Genomic DNA, 16,451 nt, shown 5'->3' with positions numbered 1-16,451 from the left:
GGGAGGAAGAGCGAACCTTGGGGATCCTGCTTGCTGCATCCTGACTCAGGCTGGGTGGCAAATGCTGTTTGGAAGCAGATCATCTGATGAAAAGGGAGGTGGGGCAGTCTAACAGTAATAATCAATAGCTTGCCAGTAATAACACTGCATATTTCTGCCAGGCTTGTACCTCGTGCACCTCTGATAACACTGCTACGCTGAGCACTCACCTCTGGGCTTCCTGAACTTCCAGCTCAGGACTTCCAGTTCCTGGTGACCGCAGCTGGCAGGTGTTGGGCACCTGAGTGCACAGTGAGCACACAAACACATCTGGACCCACCTCAGAGCAGTGGTTCTGCTGCTGACCACACAACTCTGCTCGCTTGGGTTCTGAGTGCTGGGATCTGGCAGTGCAAAGGAGATCCCCGGGGGACATTACTTCTGAAGAACCTCAAGTCAAATGTCCTTCACGGATGCCCCAAGGAAATGCAGATTCCAGCACAGCTTTAAAGCTCCAGTTAGTGATCTATTCATGTTTTTGACATGCTTCCTAGGCATGGCCTCTCTGTATTTTATTTCTTCATTGTAAAGCATGTACTATGCATTAGTTCTAACTGCTTAACGTCAGACACTCAGCGAAGGTGTTAAAATTTGTTACTTGTTATATTGGTAAAATAATATATGGGCATACTTAATGGCAGTCTTCATCAGGAATACTGCTATATGGTTGTATAAAACCTAACAAGAAGGAGAAGACACCATATTCTGCGATGGTATTTTAATAGTAACTCTTATCCCAGTGTCTGTCTTGAGAGCTCAAGGCTATTTTTCTTTAGTCTGCAGTTGCATTGCTCAAAGACAAACAACCCAGCACCTGCCTGGAGGCTCCACAGTGCCCTGCAAGGCCCTGCTGCACTGCTCTGCTCAGCCACTGCACCCAGAGTTAGCAGCTAGCCGGGAAGAAGGAGGATACTTCATCCATCAGGATGGAGCAGAGTGGAGAACAGGAAGCGCAGGGACTCTCAGGAGAAAAAGCTCCTCAGAGGATGGACATTCACAGTATTGGATCAGTTACTGAAATGGATTTGCTAGGCAGCTACAGCTCTATGGGCGAATTACTGTTTTTGTTAAAATCTCTTGACCTCCTCATAATGCTGCCATGTTTTAGGCACGTGTTTGTGTTAAGCCACCTCGTTGGCAGGACAGCAGAGTCACCAGCAATCATACTGTTATTTCTCTGCTCACAGTCCCAGCTACTAGCCAAGGCTACTTGCTTATGCACCCGACCTTTAAATCGTTCAGCTAAAGGTGGCCATCCTCCCATACAAGCTTTTGGGGCTTGCAGTGCTGCAAGAATTCCTGCAAGTTCCCTGTTCCTGGCTCCCAGATTACAGAAGTGTCTGTGGCTGCTGTTTGCTGACTGTTCCTGTGGAACTGGGAGTATCTTGCTGGAGGGAACATTTCTTTTCTGGCATCCTAGCACATCTACCTTACCGAAATTTTCTTTTCCCTGCTTTAGTGGACAACTCCATGTTCTTTGGGAAAATGATAGCTTCAGTGTCGTAGATGATAACAGATGTGTGCACCATCTCTCTCGCTCCTTCCCCTTTGCTTATTTTACTCTGGTTTCTTTGTCCTCAGCTCTCTTCAATCTGTCCATTCGGGATTGTTCTGAAGGTCAATTGTAAGCAGTCAAGAGGCATCTTTGAGGGTTGGTACCCTTAAGTTAAAGTACAGTCTAGTAAGAGGTAAGGATGCTTTGTATGGCAGTATGGGAAAGGAAGGGATGTTTTTAGTGACAAAGGTCTAAGATTTCTGGAACCCTTGGTTCACGTTTGCGTTTCCCGGCAAATTCTTTGCCTGGTGTATAGCAAGTCATGTCGGCTCAGCCCCCTGGAAATCTGTGCTGTTGCTCCGTTCAGCTTTGGACTGCCTAAGGTTTCCTGTATACTACGCAAAATGCCTGCCTTTGCCTGGCAAGAGTGAAATGCTTGGGAAGAGGAAGCCTCAGGTACCTTTTGGCCTGGTGCAACCTCTTGATAAAGCAGGGAAGAATAGGGAGAAGAAGAGGAGAAGCAACTTTGAAATGATCAGAGGTGCCTATGTGGAGGACGGGGTGCCTAACTGCAACTAAGGACCCTGCCTCTCTGCAGTCTATATTCTCTTTTGCAGACAAGCTTACAAAGGACAGAGAAAAAGAATATAGAGAAGTGACACCAGTGGCTAGAAGATGTTCAAAAGCCATTGATGTGTTGTGGCCATGTTCCACATGTGCATGAGGCTTGGACACTCCACCACAGACACACTGAAACGCCATTGTATCTGGAAAGTGCTGCTTCTTTGCTCCCTATTTACTGAGTATTTCTCACCTCCAGCTTTGGTACAGGCTCCCAGCAGGTTGACTACATTCAGATGGTGTCCTATGTGTATGAGGATCTTCAGTTCAGACATTAAAGCCTTGCATTCATTAGTAGTTGCACATTCTGCTTAAGATAAACAGGAAAAAATCATCTTTACTCAACAGGATATCTTTAACAGGACACGGCAAAATCCTGTTTATACTTGGAAACAAAAGCCACCCAGGTTACTCGCAGTATCTCTGCCTCTCAGACTCTTACATAGATAATAATTCAGCTGCTTCATTGTTTGTTGTTGACCTTTATGAAGTGGCACACCACTTTATCTTTGGGGTGACTCTTCCTTTCTCTAGAATGGGTTACAGAGGGTTACTGTCCTGTATTAGAATCCCCCTAAATTAGACACCAGAGAGCCTTTGCAAGGACTGAATTTTGCAGGCTTAGTAAAGGGACAAACGATCATTCCAAGCAACAACACCACACAGCAGAATGTTCTCTGTTTGTAGCAGTGATGTGCAGTTTAGCAGTACTTCTCCATGATACCTCAGAATATATTTCTCTACAGTACTGAGCAACACTCCAGTGCAGGTGATGGAGGAATCCAGCACATCTGTAAGATGGGTCCCAAAATGTACTAGAGAATGTACAGCATTGCTGAATCTCAGTCCTGTGAGATCTCATCGACCCAGGAAATTCACATCTGAGCAAAGCAGAGGGGACCATATTTATGTGTTAACCATGAACTCGACACGTGACAAAGCACTGGTTGGCCAGTTACACTGTCCTTTTATTCTCTTTTGCTGGCAAAGCTAAGAAAGGCACTCTCAGGCCAGAATTCTGTTCATATACTGGCCTATTTCCTCTATCTTCTTTCCAAAATTTTCATGGTCAAAATGTATTTTAACAAAATGGCTGTGTCCTGTTGCCTCTGTTTTTCCCTTAGCAAAATCATTTAAGATTTAGAAATGAAGAAATAGTTACATAACAGATCACTCAGTGTGACAAATGTAACCTCTTTATCTGTTTGTAGAGTTCTCCATAAACAACTTTTTCACCAAGCTATGTGTCATAAAGAAGGAGTTATTCCAAGCCCAAGATTTCTTCAGTCAACAGTGTTTATAGATGGGTATGTATGTGGGTGGCATCACTCCTGACACTCCTGATTTACACTGGCATGAGCTGGAACACATGCCTGGTAAAATCTAAAAAGAACAGCCTCTGAAATGCTTCACATAATCTAGCACGTTAAGATGTAGCCTTCAAGCCAGAACAGATACCAGTCAACTTTGTGGAAATGACAGATATGCTAGAATTACAGTAATGCAAACATCTCCAGAGCCTTTTTTTTTTTTTTTTCTTTTTTCTGAATGGTTTGACTCCCACTGGAGAATCTGGCTTATTCAGGAACATGATGAATTATGGGCATATTAGTTTGGGAGGGCCAGGTTAGAGCAGGAGGCTGCTGGTCACACTGGGAGAGAAAAGGGTAAAACTAGATGGAGAAACTGTCAAAGAGTTTGCTGACTATGTGTGGGCAGGGTAGAGTTGACATGAGGATCGGCTGGGAAGCACAGCGTGGAAGTGAATGAAAGCCCAGAGCTACCCAGGCCAGTAAGTTTGGGATGGAGAAGGATGTCTGGCTGGATCAGGGGCTTCTAGGCTATTTCAGGGATGGATCTGGAGATGGGCATGGATCAGAGAAAACAATAGCAGGAGAGAAGATGATCTAAAGATCTACTGGCTAATGCAGAGAAGGCAGACAAGGTTCAAAGGAGGTCCAGAGAGGTGAAAAACTGATGGATTTGGCACTTCAGAGAGATGGGAAGTAGCAGAGCACCAGGAAGGCAAATGCTGTGATAGAAGTTCTTGATTAATGGTACTGAAGGGTTAATACTGTCATGCAGCAGTGATGCAGAGCAATGTGGGCTGTGAAAAGCCATCCAACAGGCATCAGCTGTACCTTTGAAAAATCCTACGTGAACAGCTAAAATCCTCCAACCCACGAACCAATGCACTGGCTGATGCATTTATTCATGCGCTGTCTGCAGAGGCTTTGTATGTAAATGTAATATGAAAGAGCAGTCTCCAAGTTCATCCATTCCCCACTGCTGAATGGTGAAAGCTTTCCTTAATTTCAATAATTAGAAGCAAGTTGTCTCTAATTCATTCCCCTGGCACTGCTTTTTTTCAGCCCCTTGAACTGTTCTACATCTGGAAGGGCTGTGATCGAAGGCTTAGATCCAATTTCAGACTATCTAGTGTAATTACATTCCATAATCTGTTTCCCTCCTAACCCCACAGACCTGGAAGCTGCTGTTTTCCTCCTCTAGGAATACAAGACTTAATCAGCAGCACAGCATGGAGCCCACTTGTCATTTCCTACGTGTTAACATCCACTGTATAACGACTAATTGCTCCCATATGGCAAACCCACTCCCTTCTGAACACAATGAACTTGGGACTCGTTTGGAGCAGAGAACTGGAAGCTTGTTGCCCACGTGTTCCCTGTGGAGTCTTCTGAGAATCTCAGAGGGATATGTACCTTTAAGCATTTTTACGGCAACTGTTTTGCAGGTTGAAGATTTATCAATGCCAAAAGCAGACGCTTCCACCACCTTCCCAAAAGCACCGTGACCCAGTGTTTTACCTAGAGAAGCAAGAGTCAAGAATGAGCCAAAGGGGGCTTACAATAGTCTGCATCAGATAAGAGGGAGACATGCATCCTTAGCTCTGCAAGAAATCCAAGACTCCAGCACCCAGGCACAACGCAGACCGGTAGTCGACAGAAACCTGTATCACATATTTGCAGTATATGGATATAAACAGTATGATTTATATCCATATGACTTTAATGCAATACAGTATGTGACAGAACAGAGTAGAATAAATAAATCTGGATTCAGCTGAAGGCAAGGCTAAATATATATATAGATATATATGTGGCTTAAGGGTAAAAACATTACATACAGTTATCCTCAAGCCCTGGAAAGTCAGAGGCCAGGTTAAACATAGATTTGTGGAAGACTGATCTCTCATGAGTCACAGTCACAGAGACAGCCAGCTAAGGCACTCAGTCAGGACCCTTTGACCCTTCAGTTATTGGCATTTTTTTGAAGTAAAAACTATAAAAAAACAGAATTTCAGGTGATAATCTTTCTTATTTTCCCTTTCCTTTGAATTTTCGGGCCCATATTACCTAGTGTGCTCGGAGGGCTCTGACCCATAATGCAGAAGGCTACACTGGGTATCGTGGTCTGGCTTTTTGGTTCTGCCAGGTTCACCCTATGTCCCACCATCTTCTAATTTATTTTTTATTTTTTGCCTGTCTTCCTCCTTCTTCCATGTTTTCCAGCTAAGGCACTGTGGGCACCCCCACATACACACACATTCCCTGCACTCATCATCGCACACAGATGTTGCCGTTTCTCTCAACAAACACTGTCTGCGTTTTACATTTCCTTGCTCCATCACCCAAGGAGCTGAGCTGTTGAATTCAATTTGGTTCATTTTTCTTGGTAGTTCTTTACAGCTCAAAGCCAAGTTTGAATGGTTGATAAAGAATTGATTATTTGAAGAATTTGAAGACTTCTTCAAAAGAAAATTCACCCTAAGACTGTCACCTTTCAGACTCACTTCTCTTTCCATCGTCCCCTATGCTTTTGACAGGGACAGAACCCAGAGGTACCTTTCTTCCCTGTCAAGAGTTTGGTTTCACTTCTCCAAAAACAATAAGAGGTGATCACTTTTTTGAGAGACATCTTTGCTTTTCTTCCCAAATCTCTTGTTACCCCCCCATTAAGGATAATGCTAAGTTCTGTGGCTCAGTGCCAGTTCTCACCAAAGGATAGGAGTGTGCTGGCACTAAATGGTAGGCTGCTTCTTGGGTAATACAACAGATACAATTGAAATTGAGGAGCATGAGAAATCATCATTCTTTACAGTAATAATCTCCAAACCACTCACCCAGCCGCAGTCTGTCTCTTGGGAACTCCCATTTGCTGCTGTCATAGGGAAGACGGTCACATTGCTCGTCAAGAGGCATTTCCTCTGGATCCATTATAATTGACAGGTATCCTGTTTTAATGTCTGTGGCATCGGGCTAAAAACAGGGTTTGGAGAAATTATTCACAGTGTTTACCCTGCAATTCTAATGGGAAAGAGCTGTCATCTACAAGACTGAGTGCAAGCTGGGGAGTTCCCTGAATTCCAGTCTTAGCTCTGAAATTTATTCTGAACCATACATGCATCACTTCAGCTCCTGCCTCTCTTTTTTTCTTATCTGGGAAATAAATGTTTATGTATGCCTGCCTCTCAGCGGTGTTGGGAATAGTCATGGATTAATGTTGGTAAACACTCTGAGGACACAAAATCAATGATTGTCTTCTAGGTGTATCTATTACTGGAGCTCAGTGCATTTCCCTGTGCACTCTGTGAGCTGCACTTCCTGGCACCCTATGGAGCACGTTCTGTTGCATTTTCACAGTTCAGCAGCTTTTTGTTTAGCAGGCTGGTTCTGCACAGCTATCAGCTTTGTAGCTATTGCTTTAATGCTAATTTTAAATTGAATATTAAATTCATTAACTTTTAAATTAAAAGTGGTTGAGAAACGGTGAAAACTGCTACTCCTAATGCTGCTCAGTGAGAAACTGGGATTTGGTGGAACCTGTGAACAGACTCGCATGGGTGTGGAATATAATAGGAAATTCACTGTTCTCCACAACTCTTTAAAATCTGAGACAAGGAGGAAAAACATGAATTTGATTACTGTATTTCCAGTAGGAGGGGAAATTTTATTCAAGTATCAGGTATCAGCACTAAGACTGCAGTTTGGGTGAGCTTCAGAGCAGAGAGCTGTGGTTGCCATTTTGTTTACAATTTAAAAACAGAGCAAAATTCCTTGAAACTTTACTGAAATTTTAGCTTTTTGAGTCACTAAAGGGAAGTAAAAGAATACCAGGGCATGGAGATAAAATAAGCCGTGTGGTTTGGGCTCATTTCTAGAGTAAACATCCTAGAATCTTTCATTAAACAGGGCTCCCTTCAATATCTATGTTTCAGAGAAATCTTATTGTACAGCTGTTGAAATCAAGCCTTCATTTTAGGGGATTTAGGATTTGTTCTGTCTCTTAATCTTGCAAGGAAGCTTGTCTCATAAAAAAGGAAGAGCCTGATTTTCTGATACTGTGGAAGTGGGTAGAAGGCTCACAAGTACAAGTGATCTTTTGAAAAGCCAACGGGCTGTCAGCAGAAATCTTGGACTTAAATTTCATTGGAATGTTTTGCACTTTTTCTACTGTCTGTCCCAAACATTCACACCGACTTGACTTCAGCCCTAAACACTGATGCTACACTTAAAGAGGGCCCAAAAGCAGAGCCTTTGCACAGTATGGAAGCTCTCTTACTTTTCTCAGCTTCCGAATGAAGAGGGTCAGAAGAAGCCAGAAGAGGGTAGCTGCTAGACCGGTGCAGACCAAAATGATGACTTCGATGTTGGATTTCTCTTCAGAACCTGTGGGTTAAATGTACAGATGGATTTTAAATGTAGCCAAACTCCTTGGCTGAACAATAAGTTCTCATCAGTCCAGCACAATATATGTTTTACCTTGGCTTAGACCTCACCTTGTATTTTAATGAAGGCTGATGTACTGTCTTGGCCCATGTCATTGGATGCCTTGCATTCATAGAGCCCTTCATCATCCTTCTTCACTCGCTCAATGACCAGGGTATTATTTTCCATGGAAATTCCTGCAGTGAGGGATCTAGGTTAATTTTGTTACAACAATCAACCCTCCTACAAATGCTTGGAGGAGGCAGAGCACTGAAAATGAGCTCCCATCCATGCAGGCATGATATACGCTGTTGTTAGGAGCCATTTTAATTCCATGTTCCTCCTTGTGGTTTGGCAACAACCTGACACTTTATTTCACCTCAATACCTGTTTAGGTTGCTTGGGTATCACTTAACCTACAGCAAATGTGGCTGTTTATTTATGATGAGTAGACAGAGCCTGACAAAACTTTTATGGAAGTTTGTGAAGTGATGGAAAGAGGTTTTCTGATAGCAACGGGATATACTGGAAGAAAGGGAACTCAAAGAAACTGCTGGAGAAAGCCATCATTTTGGAGGCTGTGGAAAGTGATGGGAGCTCTAGCATGTGCAACATGGGGATCAGGTTATATGCATCCCTGGCAAAATCACTGCATGGAGCCATCCTGGCTTCACACAAGGCCAGGGGTAGAGGTGGAGTGCCAAGAGAGAGGTGGCCTATGGATGGCCTATGTGAGGCTTCTCCACGTGTAATTTTCCTGATTTTGTGGCACGAAACTGAGAGCTTCTCTGTCTCACTAGGGATATGTTTGGGGCAGAAACAGGAAAACACACTGGGCTTTGAATCCAAAAGGGAAGGACACTTTGCATTGGTTGGTGTTCTGCCCATGAATCCTGCTGTTGTTAACAAGAGTACTGCACATAACTTACCATGCACTCAGCTGAAATATTTACCCTGAGGTGTTTTTTCCAAATATTTTATTTATGTTTCCATCGGTTGGATGTTACATGCTTGTCCCTCTAGAATTATTTATAAAATTTCAGTAGCTGTAAAGGGTTTCTGCTCAGAGCAGTCTGATCTGAATTATGTATGATCCTGGATTTCCTACCTAGTCCAGGAAGCATAATTAAAGTCACAGGACTAGCTACTGACACAGTTCCTTCAAGAATTTATAGGAGATCTCAGGACAGAGAGATGAGAAGGAATTCCAGGCTCGGGTGGAGGAGCCCATGCTCCCTGCTCATGGTGGCTGCTGTACCAGTTGAACTGGGAGCACGTTCTCATTACTGTGTTGTGGGAGAAAAAGAAAGGACGTGTGATGTGCCACGGCACGGCTTGCCCTGATGGCTAGCTGCCTGCCCACAGCTTGCTGCAAAGCACTGTGATCAGGCACCACGGCCATCTGGCTGCTCAGGGCTGTGCTTTCAGACCCACCCCGCAGGTACGCTCTCCCTCCCGGTTTTATACACAAACAGACTGAAGAGCAGCACGCTGTGCTCCTTGGTTCCACTAATGCTATGCTAATGCATGCAGACTGTCTGGCTGACTCCGCAGAGATGAACACGACCACATGCAGAAGGAAAGCTGCATAAGCAGGCATTGGGTTGCAGCTGGTTGGCAGCTTTAACCTTCAAGTCCAAGTCAGAGACTACTGCAGAGGTTTGATACATTCGGATCTGTGCTGGTGTTCTCTCAGGTCACACACGTCATCCTGACTCAGCCATGGAGGTGCAAGTCCCGTGCTTGTCTGTGGCAGTCCTGCAAGCCCCCTGTCACGCACCGGCTACGGTGCTGCCGCACGCACTGGAAGCGACTGCGCTCACCTGAGGCTGCTGAAATGGGGTGGCCGTTCTTCCTCCAGGTAACGTGAGGCTCTGGCGTTCCGCTGACTTTGCACTCCAGAATGATCTTGCCACTGATGTTAACCTCCAGGTCGGTCAGATTCTGGATAACATATGGCGCTGCCTTTGCTGTAGTCACAAAGGAAAACAATGCACAGTAACATTTCAGAAGGCATCTCCCACAGCTCTGCCATCTTCTCCCCTTTGGCAAGCCACATGGCCTTGCTGGAAGTGGCAAAGATTTGCTGATGAGTGGTAGCAAAAATCCCACAAAAGATTATGGGAGGAGTTCATTTGGCTTATTTTCAAAGTGCCTAAGTGTAGATTCAGCTCCAGCTGGAACCTCCTTGAGTTTCTCAGCCTCTGAAGGAAACAGAGGACAGTGAGTGGGAAGAGCAAATGCAGAGTGAATACAAAACAAGAAGGGAGGAGGCAAAGAGGAACCAGTTCTGAGGATTTTGGGTCATCCTCCACCACAAGAGGGGTTATCTACTTACTACACAGCATGTTAATCTCCTCTTTATAGAACAGAATAGGTTATGCTCATTTATAAAAGGCATGGGAAAGCAATTGAATAAAATCGCTAGCACAGTATAAAAATATATATAAAGCCATCAATAAGGAGAATAGCTGATGGGTGTTAATACATTTAAAAGAGCTATTTAAAAGCTAGTTTGTGTAGGGGAAGGAGAATTGGTTTGGAGGGGTGACTTTGTGTATGTTCTTGAGAAGAACTGCATCTCCGCCATGTGCCAGACAAATAACAGACCCCAGTAATTCTCACAGGAGTGTGATTAAGATTCCAGTTCTCCCATGGCTGTATTCCCAGTTTAGCTGTGTTTTTCCCGTAGCCATCATGTGTAGGTGTCTGTGTAGGCAGAAATTTGACTAAACGAATAAAAATATCTGCCAGGGGAGAGAGAAGCAAATCGCCTGACTGCAGAGCGCAGAAAAAGCCCGGTGCCTCCGTGTCAGCTGCTGCTGGCAGGTGGCTCTGGTGCCAGCAGTGAGGACAAGCCAAGCCGCGAGCGTGCTGTAAGGTAGCGGTGAGATTCTTTCCCTTCCTCCACGCTGCAGGAAGAGGCAGGTGCTCCTGCCATTTCTTAAAATAAATCACCTCCCACTCAGGTATCAGAGCCATGCTAGCCACAGCTGTGGCGTGGGCGAGCACGTGTGTGTGTGTCTGCGTGGAGGGGAAGGGGCTGCGAGAGCGCCGTTGGCTGCTCTGGGGAGGAGACTGCATGGGAAATGTGTTCCTTCACTTAAATGAGAATGAAACCAGCCCTGCACGGCCTGCTTTTTACCTAAGTGACAAGTGCTTACGGCAGCATAGCTGTCCCTTCAGTGCCTCATTACCCATTAATGTAAGTGGAGAAGCCAATTTAGAAATCACCGTCTAACCCAGCTTCTAAAGGACCCTGTTTTCTGCACCCCGGCTTGCTTCTGGTTATTTAGTTCTGCCCTGTTTCTGTGCTTTGGGTTTTATTTCACCAGGAGAAGAATGGTGCACTTTCTCAGCAGCACTTTTTTTTTTTTCCTGAGAAGGCTTCGAGTTGATCACTCTCACTTTCTCCTTTATGAAGCAGAAGAAACTTCACTAATTTTCCGTGAGTTTCTGCCTGTGCAGTGCTGGGAGAACTGCCTTGCCCTTAGTAGCAGAGCCAAAGAAGCCAGGCTTCGGGATCTGTAGTATCACTATTTGATGACAATAAAAGAGGTGGGGGTTTGGGCATATGTAACTCTAGTGAAGTGCATCCCACTCACCCAGAATAATGGTACATGTCACTTGAATATACACCTGACCGGTAACATTTGTGATGGTATCAGCTGGGTCCAAAGCTGTTTAGGCATCTACACCATCCTGGCGGCTGTAAATGGGTGGTCTTATCCCAGAGTCATACAGATCTGGGGTGGCAGTCCCAAGTGATAGAGATGGGCTGTCAGTAACATGAGGGCGATGTCTTTTCTGCTCATTCAGGGCTAAGTCTGCACCCAGCATGGAGTTAGGGAGGTAAAAGGCTGCTGAAATCACCTTTCTGTGTAAGGCGAATATTTCATATGAAACCAACAACGGCTGGGTGAGTTATATACATGACTAGGAGTCGAACCTCACTCAGTAACATGAAAAAACCAAACCACAGTGTGTATTAGGACTGTCTCTAAGAAATGCTGACCACCTTCTGCTTTGCAAAGCCTCAAAGGGAGCTGCAGATGCAGAGCATTTCAGCCCCTCTGGCAGACTGATGCCCTTCCCGCTGCTGGTTGCCAACTGGCAGGACCCACCTCTGACAAGGAGCTGGGTGTGCTGCTCCAGCGTGTCCGTGCTGTTGTGCTGGTTCTGAGCTCTGCACTTGTAGAGGCCACCGTGCTCCTTCGTGACGTTAGCAATGACCAACGTCAAAGAAATGGAGTAGTTGTCAGTTTTCTTGATCACCAAGTCACCGGGAGCCGCCTCCGAGGAGGGGTAGTACCAGGCCAGGTTGCTGTAGATGTACTTGGAGGCCCGGCAGGTCAGCTGGACGTCGTTCCCCACAATGGTTGTGACCTGTGGGTCTGTTTGCAGCCCAAACGGCACATCTGGGAGGAAGAGAAAACACGTTCACAGTTCAGTCACACCTGAGAACATTTTGGCTGCCTGTCTGCAGCTTGATGGTCAGATGTCAAAGAGCAGCCCTAATGCAATGAGCCCATTTCAGTGAGACCTGCGTTGGCATGCGCAGACGGGCACTCGTGCTTGTGCATTGAGTAAGCGACTGTACCTTGCCCATCAGAGCTCCAACCTGGGGTAGTTTTCACCCTCAGTACTCTAATCATGCCATTTTCAAGTAATTAATTGAAAGCTTTTATATAGAAGTAGTTGATGGACTAGGAGACTCTGCTATGCAGGTAGACAAATGTGTTCATGAGACCTTTCTGTCTGCTCTCAGTGCTTGAAAGTGCAGTTGCATAATGGTAAAGAAACCTCTCCCGATTTCTCACAAGTAACACTCTCTTCACCACCGAATAATCTTCCCAATTCTCTTTTATTTCAGTGATGTGGATATTTACTTTCATCCTGTGGATATTTACTTGATCAGTGGAAGGATTAACTAATCTAATGATGTGTAAGTCCTTGAGGCTGTAAGTTAGTCGAGTAGTACTTGGAGGCACAAGTCCAATCTATCCACAACAGAATAAGCAGTTTCTCGCTATATTTTTAGTAACTTTTCACTTCAGAAAAAAATCAATTTTCGTGAAGTGCTGAACTGAATCCATTTTAAGACAATAAAAAGTGTTTCTGAGTCGAGTGCCGGAATCTGGCCTACAGATAATTCCTATTTCTGCATTAGCTGCCAGAGACCTACAATTAAATTATGTCTGCAACATACTCTTTTCCCTTTTTATTCTGTTAGTTTCAGTCATCTATATACCAATAGACTAATGAAAATGCACTGATAACCACAGTGATCTGTGTTCTGTCTGTCAGGTCAGGATTTAGAAGCAGTGGAAATGGAGAGTTGTGAGGAATCCCTTAGAAATGTTACCAGGCGTGGTACTGGGATGGTGAGGCTGTTTGGGAGGACTAGTTCTGGGTTACCTTCTGAACACGAATGGTGCTTGCAATAAATCCGATAGACTGTTGCTTCAGTACTGGGCTGTTAATAAGATGCTTTCTCAAGCTGGGCTGAAACGGGTGGTACTTTGGGGGGGACAGAAGTTAAAGCTGAGCAAGTACACTTTGCACTTGCAATCGGACAAACTCCACATGGGAGCTGGAATTTGGCCAGGGGCTCACACTGCAAACTCTTGCAAAAAGCTCCGTTGAAGCTACAGTTGAGAGTAAATAGCAAGGCTGTTGAAATAACCAATCTACCTTATAATAAACCATATATTATATACACTCCAGAGCCCCGAAGGAGCTTTCAGATGTGGTTAGAAGTCTCTCTTCTTCACAAGTCATCTGGAATAGAACCAGTAAGCTTTGCTTCATGGTTTTTAATGACTAGCACCAGAAATGTTTTACAAAAGTTCCAAAAAGAGAAGAGACCCCGCAGGCCACAGCAGTGGGAATTGTTATTTTTCCTTTCTTTCTTTTTCATGAAATTTCACTTTACTTTATGCAGTGTTTTGTTAGGCTCAGTTGCTCTCTTTCTTACTTAGTGCTAGCTGCGTGCTCAAGCTGACGTGTGTAATACCACCATTCTTCTCGTCTGATGTCTTGTGGTTCCGACATGCCAATGTGATGCTTATCAAAAAGGGGGGAAAGTCTGAGGCCAGCAGAAATTCCCGAAACAGGAAGAATTAAGGTCCAGTGAAAACAATGGGATGTGGTAGGAGCAGCATCTCTCTAGCACCCGTTGAAGCAAAATAAAGTGCCCTCTTTACTTGCCTTTTTCTTGTTTGCTTTTCTAAGCATTTGCTCTTAGCTCCTGCAAGAGTTTCAGAAATAAAGCAGATGGATCTTTTGGTCCTTAAGTAAGCTCAGTGGTCTGGGAGACCTTCTGAGAATCCTTCCAGCCTGAATTACCCTGTGAGCCTTAGTGCTGGATCGCAGGGGAACTATGAACGGATTCTAGGTAAAGTGGTGGGGTTGGAGCTTGGTCATGTTACCCAGAGTAAAACACTGTGCAGCTCTGCAAGCCATCAAGGCGGACTAATCCTAAGTGGATGGGATGGCAGCCCTGCTTGCCCTTGCTTCTGCCTCTCAGGGAGGTTTTCTTCAGGAGAACTCAGTGATGCAACTTGTAACCCCTTTTGTTTTGCAGGGCGAGTTGCCATGAATGGCAGTGGAAGAAAGCCCCGAGGGGAAGTAGAGCTTGTCTTGTGTAAGGCGCTGTATCATGCACAGCAGTGACAGCGCAGGCTGGAGCACCCAGAGGTCTCTGTCATTTCAGGGCAAGTTCCCAATGTGCTAATTTCCAAGCTGAAATTGTGAGGGATGCTCAACAGTTTCACCTTGCTGCTGGACTTCGCTAGCACAGGGCTTTTTCTGCCAATTTACCATTCTGGGAGCAGTGGTCGGGCTTGTTTTTCTTATCACTTCTTCTACTGACATTTTTTATTTAGCATTTTGAATATTTTTAGCTGGAATCTGTGCTATTCTCTGCCATCTTGTTAGTCTTTCAAGAAGCTCTTTCAGCTCCAATAGAATATTCATTGATTTTCATTACAGTGAAAGGAAAAAGAGGAAAAAAACAGTCTCTCTTGCTCTCCTCTCTCTTTTCTCCTCCTACCTGGATTGTCTGGGGAGTAACGGCAGCGTCGAGAGCACATTATAAGTTAGTTCATCTCCTAGACTACTTTGCTTACACAATCTTGAACCTGAGCAGTGATTAACTTCCTCTCTCTGAACAGATACAGTGTTTTAACCGACTCCTAATAACTTGGCCAAAAGTATGCACCGTGGGGCCTTTTCTCTTTTATCAGCAGTCACCAAACATTTGTCTTTCGTATTGTATTACAGCGTAGTAGCCGCGAATTTCACTCTCAACTGTGTGGGATTCCATGACAAAACAGGGAAATGAGCCATTGGGAGAAGGTAAAAAGTCAGCATAAATCAAAAGAAAGTCTGGCTCCATTTGTATTTACAAGGAATTAATTGGTTTTAATTTCCTGTGCTTTGCACAATAATCTGGGTAATTCAAAACTCCTGCTCCTGCCCAAATTCCATCCCTCTGCCTGTCGGGGGGGGGGGGGGGGGAGGGGGGGGGGTCTCCATCAGGCATTCACATGTAGGGAGAGTGAGAAAAAGAAGGGGTGAGCCCTACATCTGAAGCAGCACAGAGCTTTTCATAAATCCTGTAAACATGTCAGGAATAAGCAGACTGAGAGTGGTAAGCAGTTGTAGAAAAGCCCAGTTCATACATTGTTCCAATATCTGATCGCCTATTCTTATCTCAGTTTTGAAATATAGTATTTTCTTTCTGGTAGAAATCCTTAATTCCATTTTTCTGAGTTGTTTTTGCAATCAGATAAGGGGCTTTTGTTATTATTTGTTATTCTTATCATACTTCATTTATATTCCAAGAATATTCAGAGGTTTCAGATGGGTGGGATCCCATTTTGTTGTTTGTAGTACAGTTATACAAAGGCTTGAATTTGATTTACTGTGGACCTCCAGTGATATACAGTTGCTCTTTCCAAGGTGCAGAGCAGAGATTAGAAGGTAAATAATACCCGTTGGTGGCAGAGGGTACCTCCGGAGGGCACCGGCTCAGCTTTTGGCTGCACTGGGAGGGTTCGGGCAGCCTTGAGCACCCTTTGGTGCACCGGCAGGGTTGGGCAATGACACGGAGCTGTTGTGAGCATCTGATGGATGCCCACGCTGCCTCTACCCGTGACAAAATAGTCGTCCGGCTGAAGTGGGAACACTGGTACCAGACCTGCGGTAGGCAGGATGGCTGGGAGACGGGTGCTGTTTCAGCAAGGAACAGTAAGGGGTGTTACACAAAGACAAATACAAACACCAGTCAGGCCAGGGCAGGATGGAGAATGCCGCTACTTCTGCGCTACTGGAGCTGCTGCTGCCTTGACCAGCTTCAGTGGGACGCTCACAGGTCATCTGCAGAAGGAGCTCCGGGAGGTCAGCGTGGCCGCGGGACGACAGGGTTCCTCACCCCACTGCCCCCCTTACATGGCTCATTGTCGGCGTGATCTCCAAACCCTGGTGACCCTGCACTGAAATGGATTCCAGAGAAAGGATTTAAAAATAGATCGCAGTGCTATTTCTAGTGTCTGTAGGAGTTT

At 45.0% G+C, this 16,451-nt stretch overlaps 2 protein-coding genes across 4 annotated transcripts in view; one reads left to right on the top strand and one right to left on the bottom strand.

Annotated features, from left to right (window-relative positions):
* Positions 1-16,451, top strand: part of LOC308177135 (uncharacterized protein) — a 302,639-nt gene that overhangs the window by 127,162 nt on the left and 159,026 nt on the right. The gene's annotated exons all lie outside the window — the stretch shown is intronic.
* Positions 1-16,451, bottom strand: part of LOC308177116 (vascular endothelial growth factor receptor kdr-like) — a 137,653-nt gene that overhangs the window by 29,607 nt on the left and 91,595 nt on the right. The window contains exons 13-19 of one of the 3 annotated variants that reach the window (XM_080553854.1): positions 12,009-12,302; positions 9,708-9,854; positions 7,956-8,081; positions 7,739-7,845; positions 6,300-6,435; positions 4,879-4,983; positions 2,349-2,465 (exon numbers count right to left, since the gene is read on the bottom strand). In XM_080553854.1, the coding sequence (XP_080409980.1) occupies positions 2,349-2,465; positions 4,879-4,983; positions 6,300-6,435; positions 7,739-7,845; positions 7,956-8,081; positions 9,708-9,854; positions 12,009-12,302 (1,032 nt within the window). The remainder of the gene's footprint in view (positions 1-2,348; positions 2,466-4,878; positions 4,984-6,299; positions 6,436-7,738; positions 7,846-7,955; positions 8,082-9,707; positions 9,855-12,008; positions 12,303-16,451) is intronic. The other 2 variants (XM_080553855.1, XM_080553856.1) reach the window with 2 other exon arrangements.

The sequence above is a fragment of the Anser brachyrhynchus genome (assembly GCF_964034855.1).
Source record: "Anser brachyrhynchus genome assembly, chromosome: 13".
NCBI classification, from domain to species: Eukaryota; Metazoa; Chordata; class Aves; order Anseriformes; family Anatidae; genus Anser; species Anser brachyrhynchus.
This window is presented reverse-complemented; position numbering and strand designations above follow the sequence as displayed.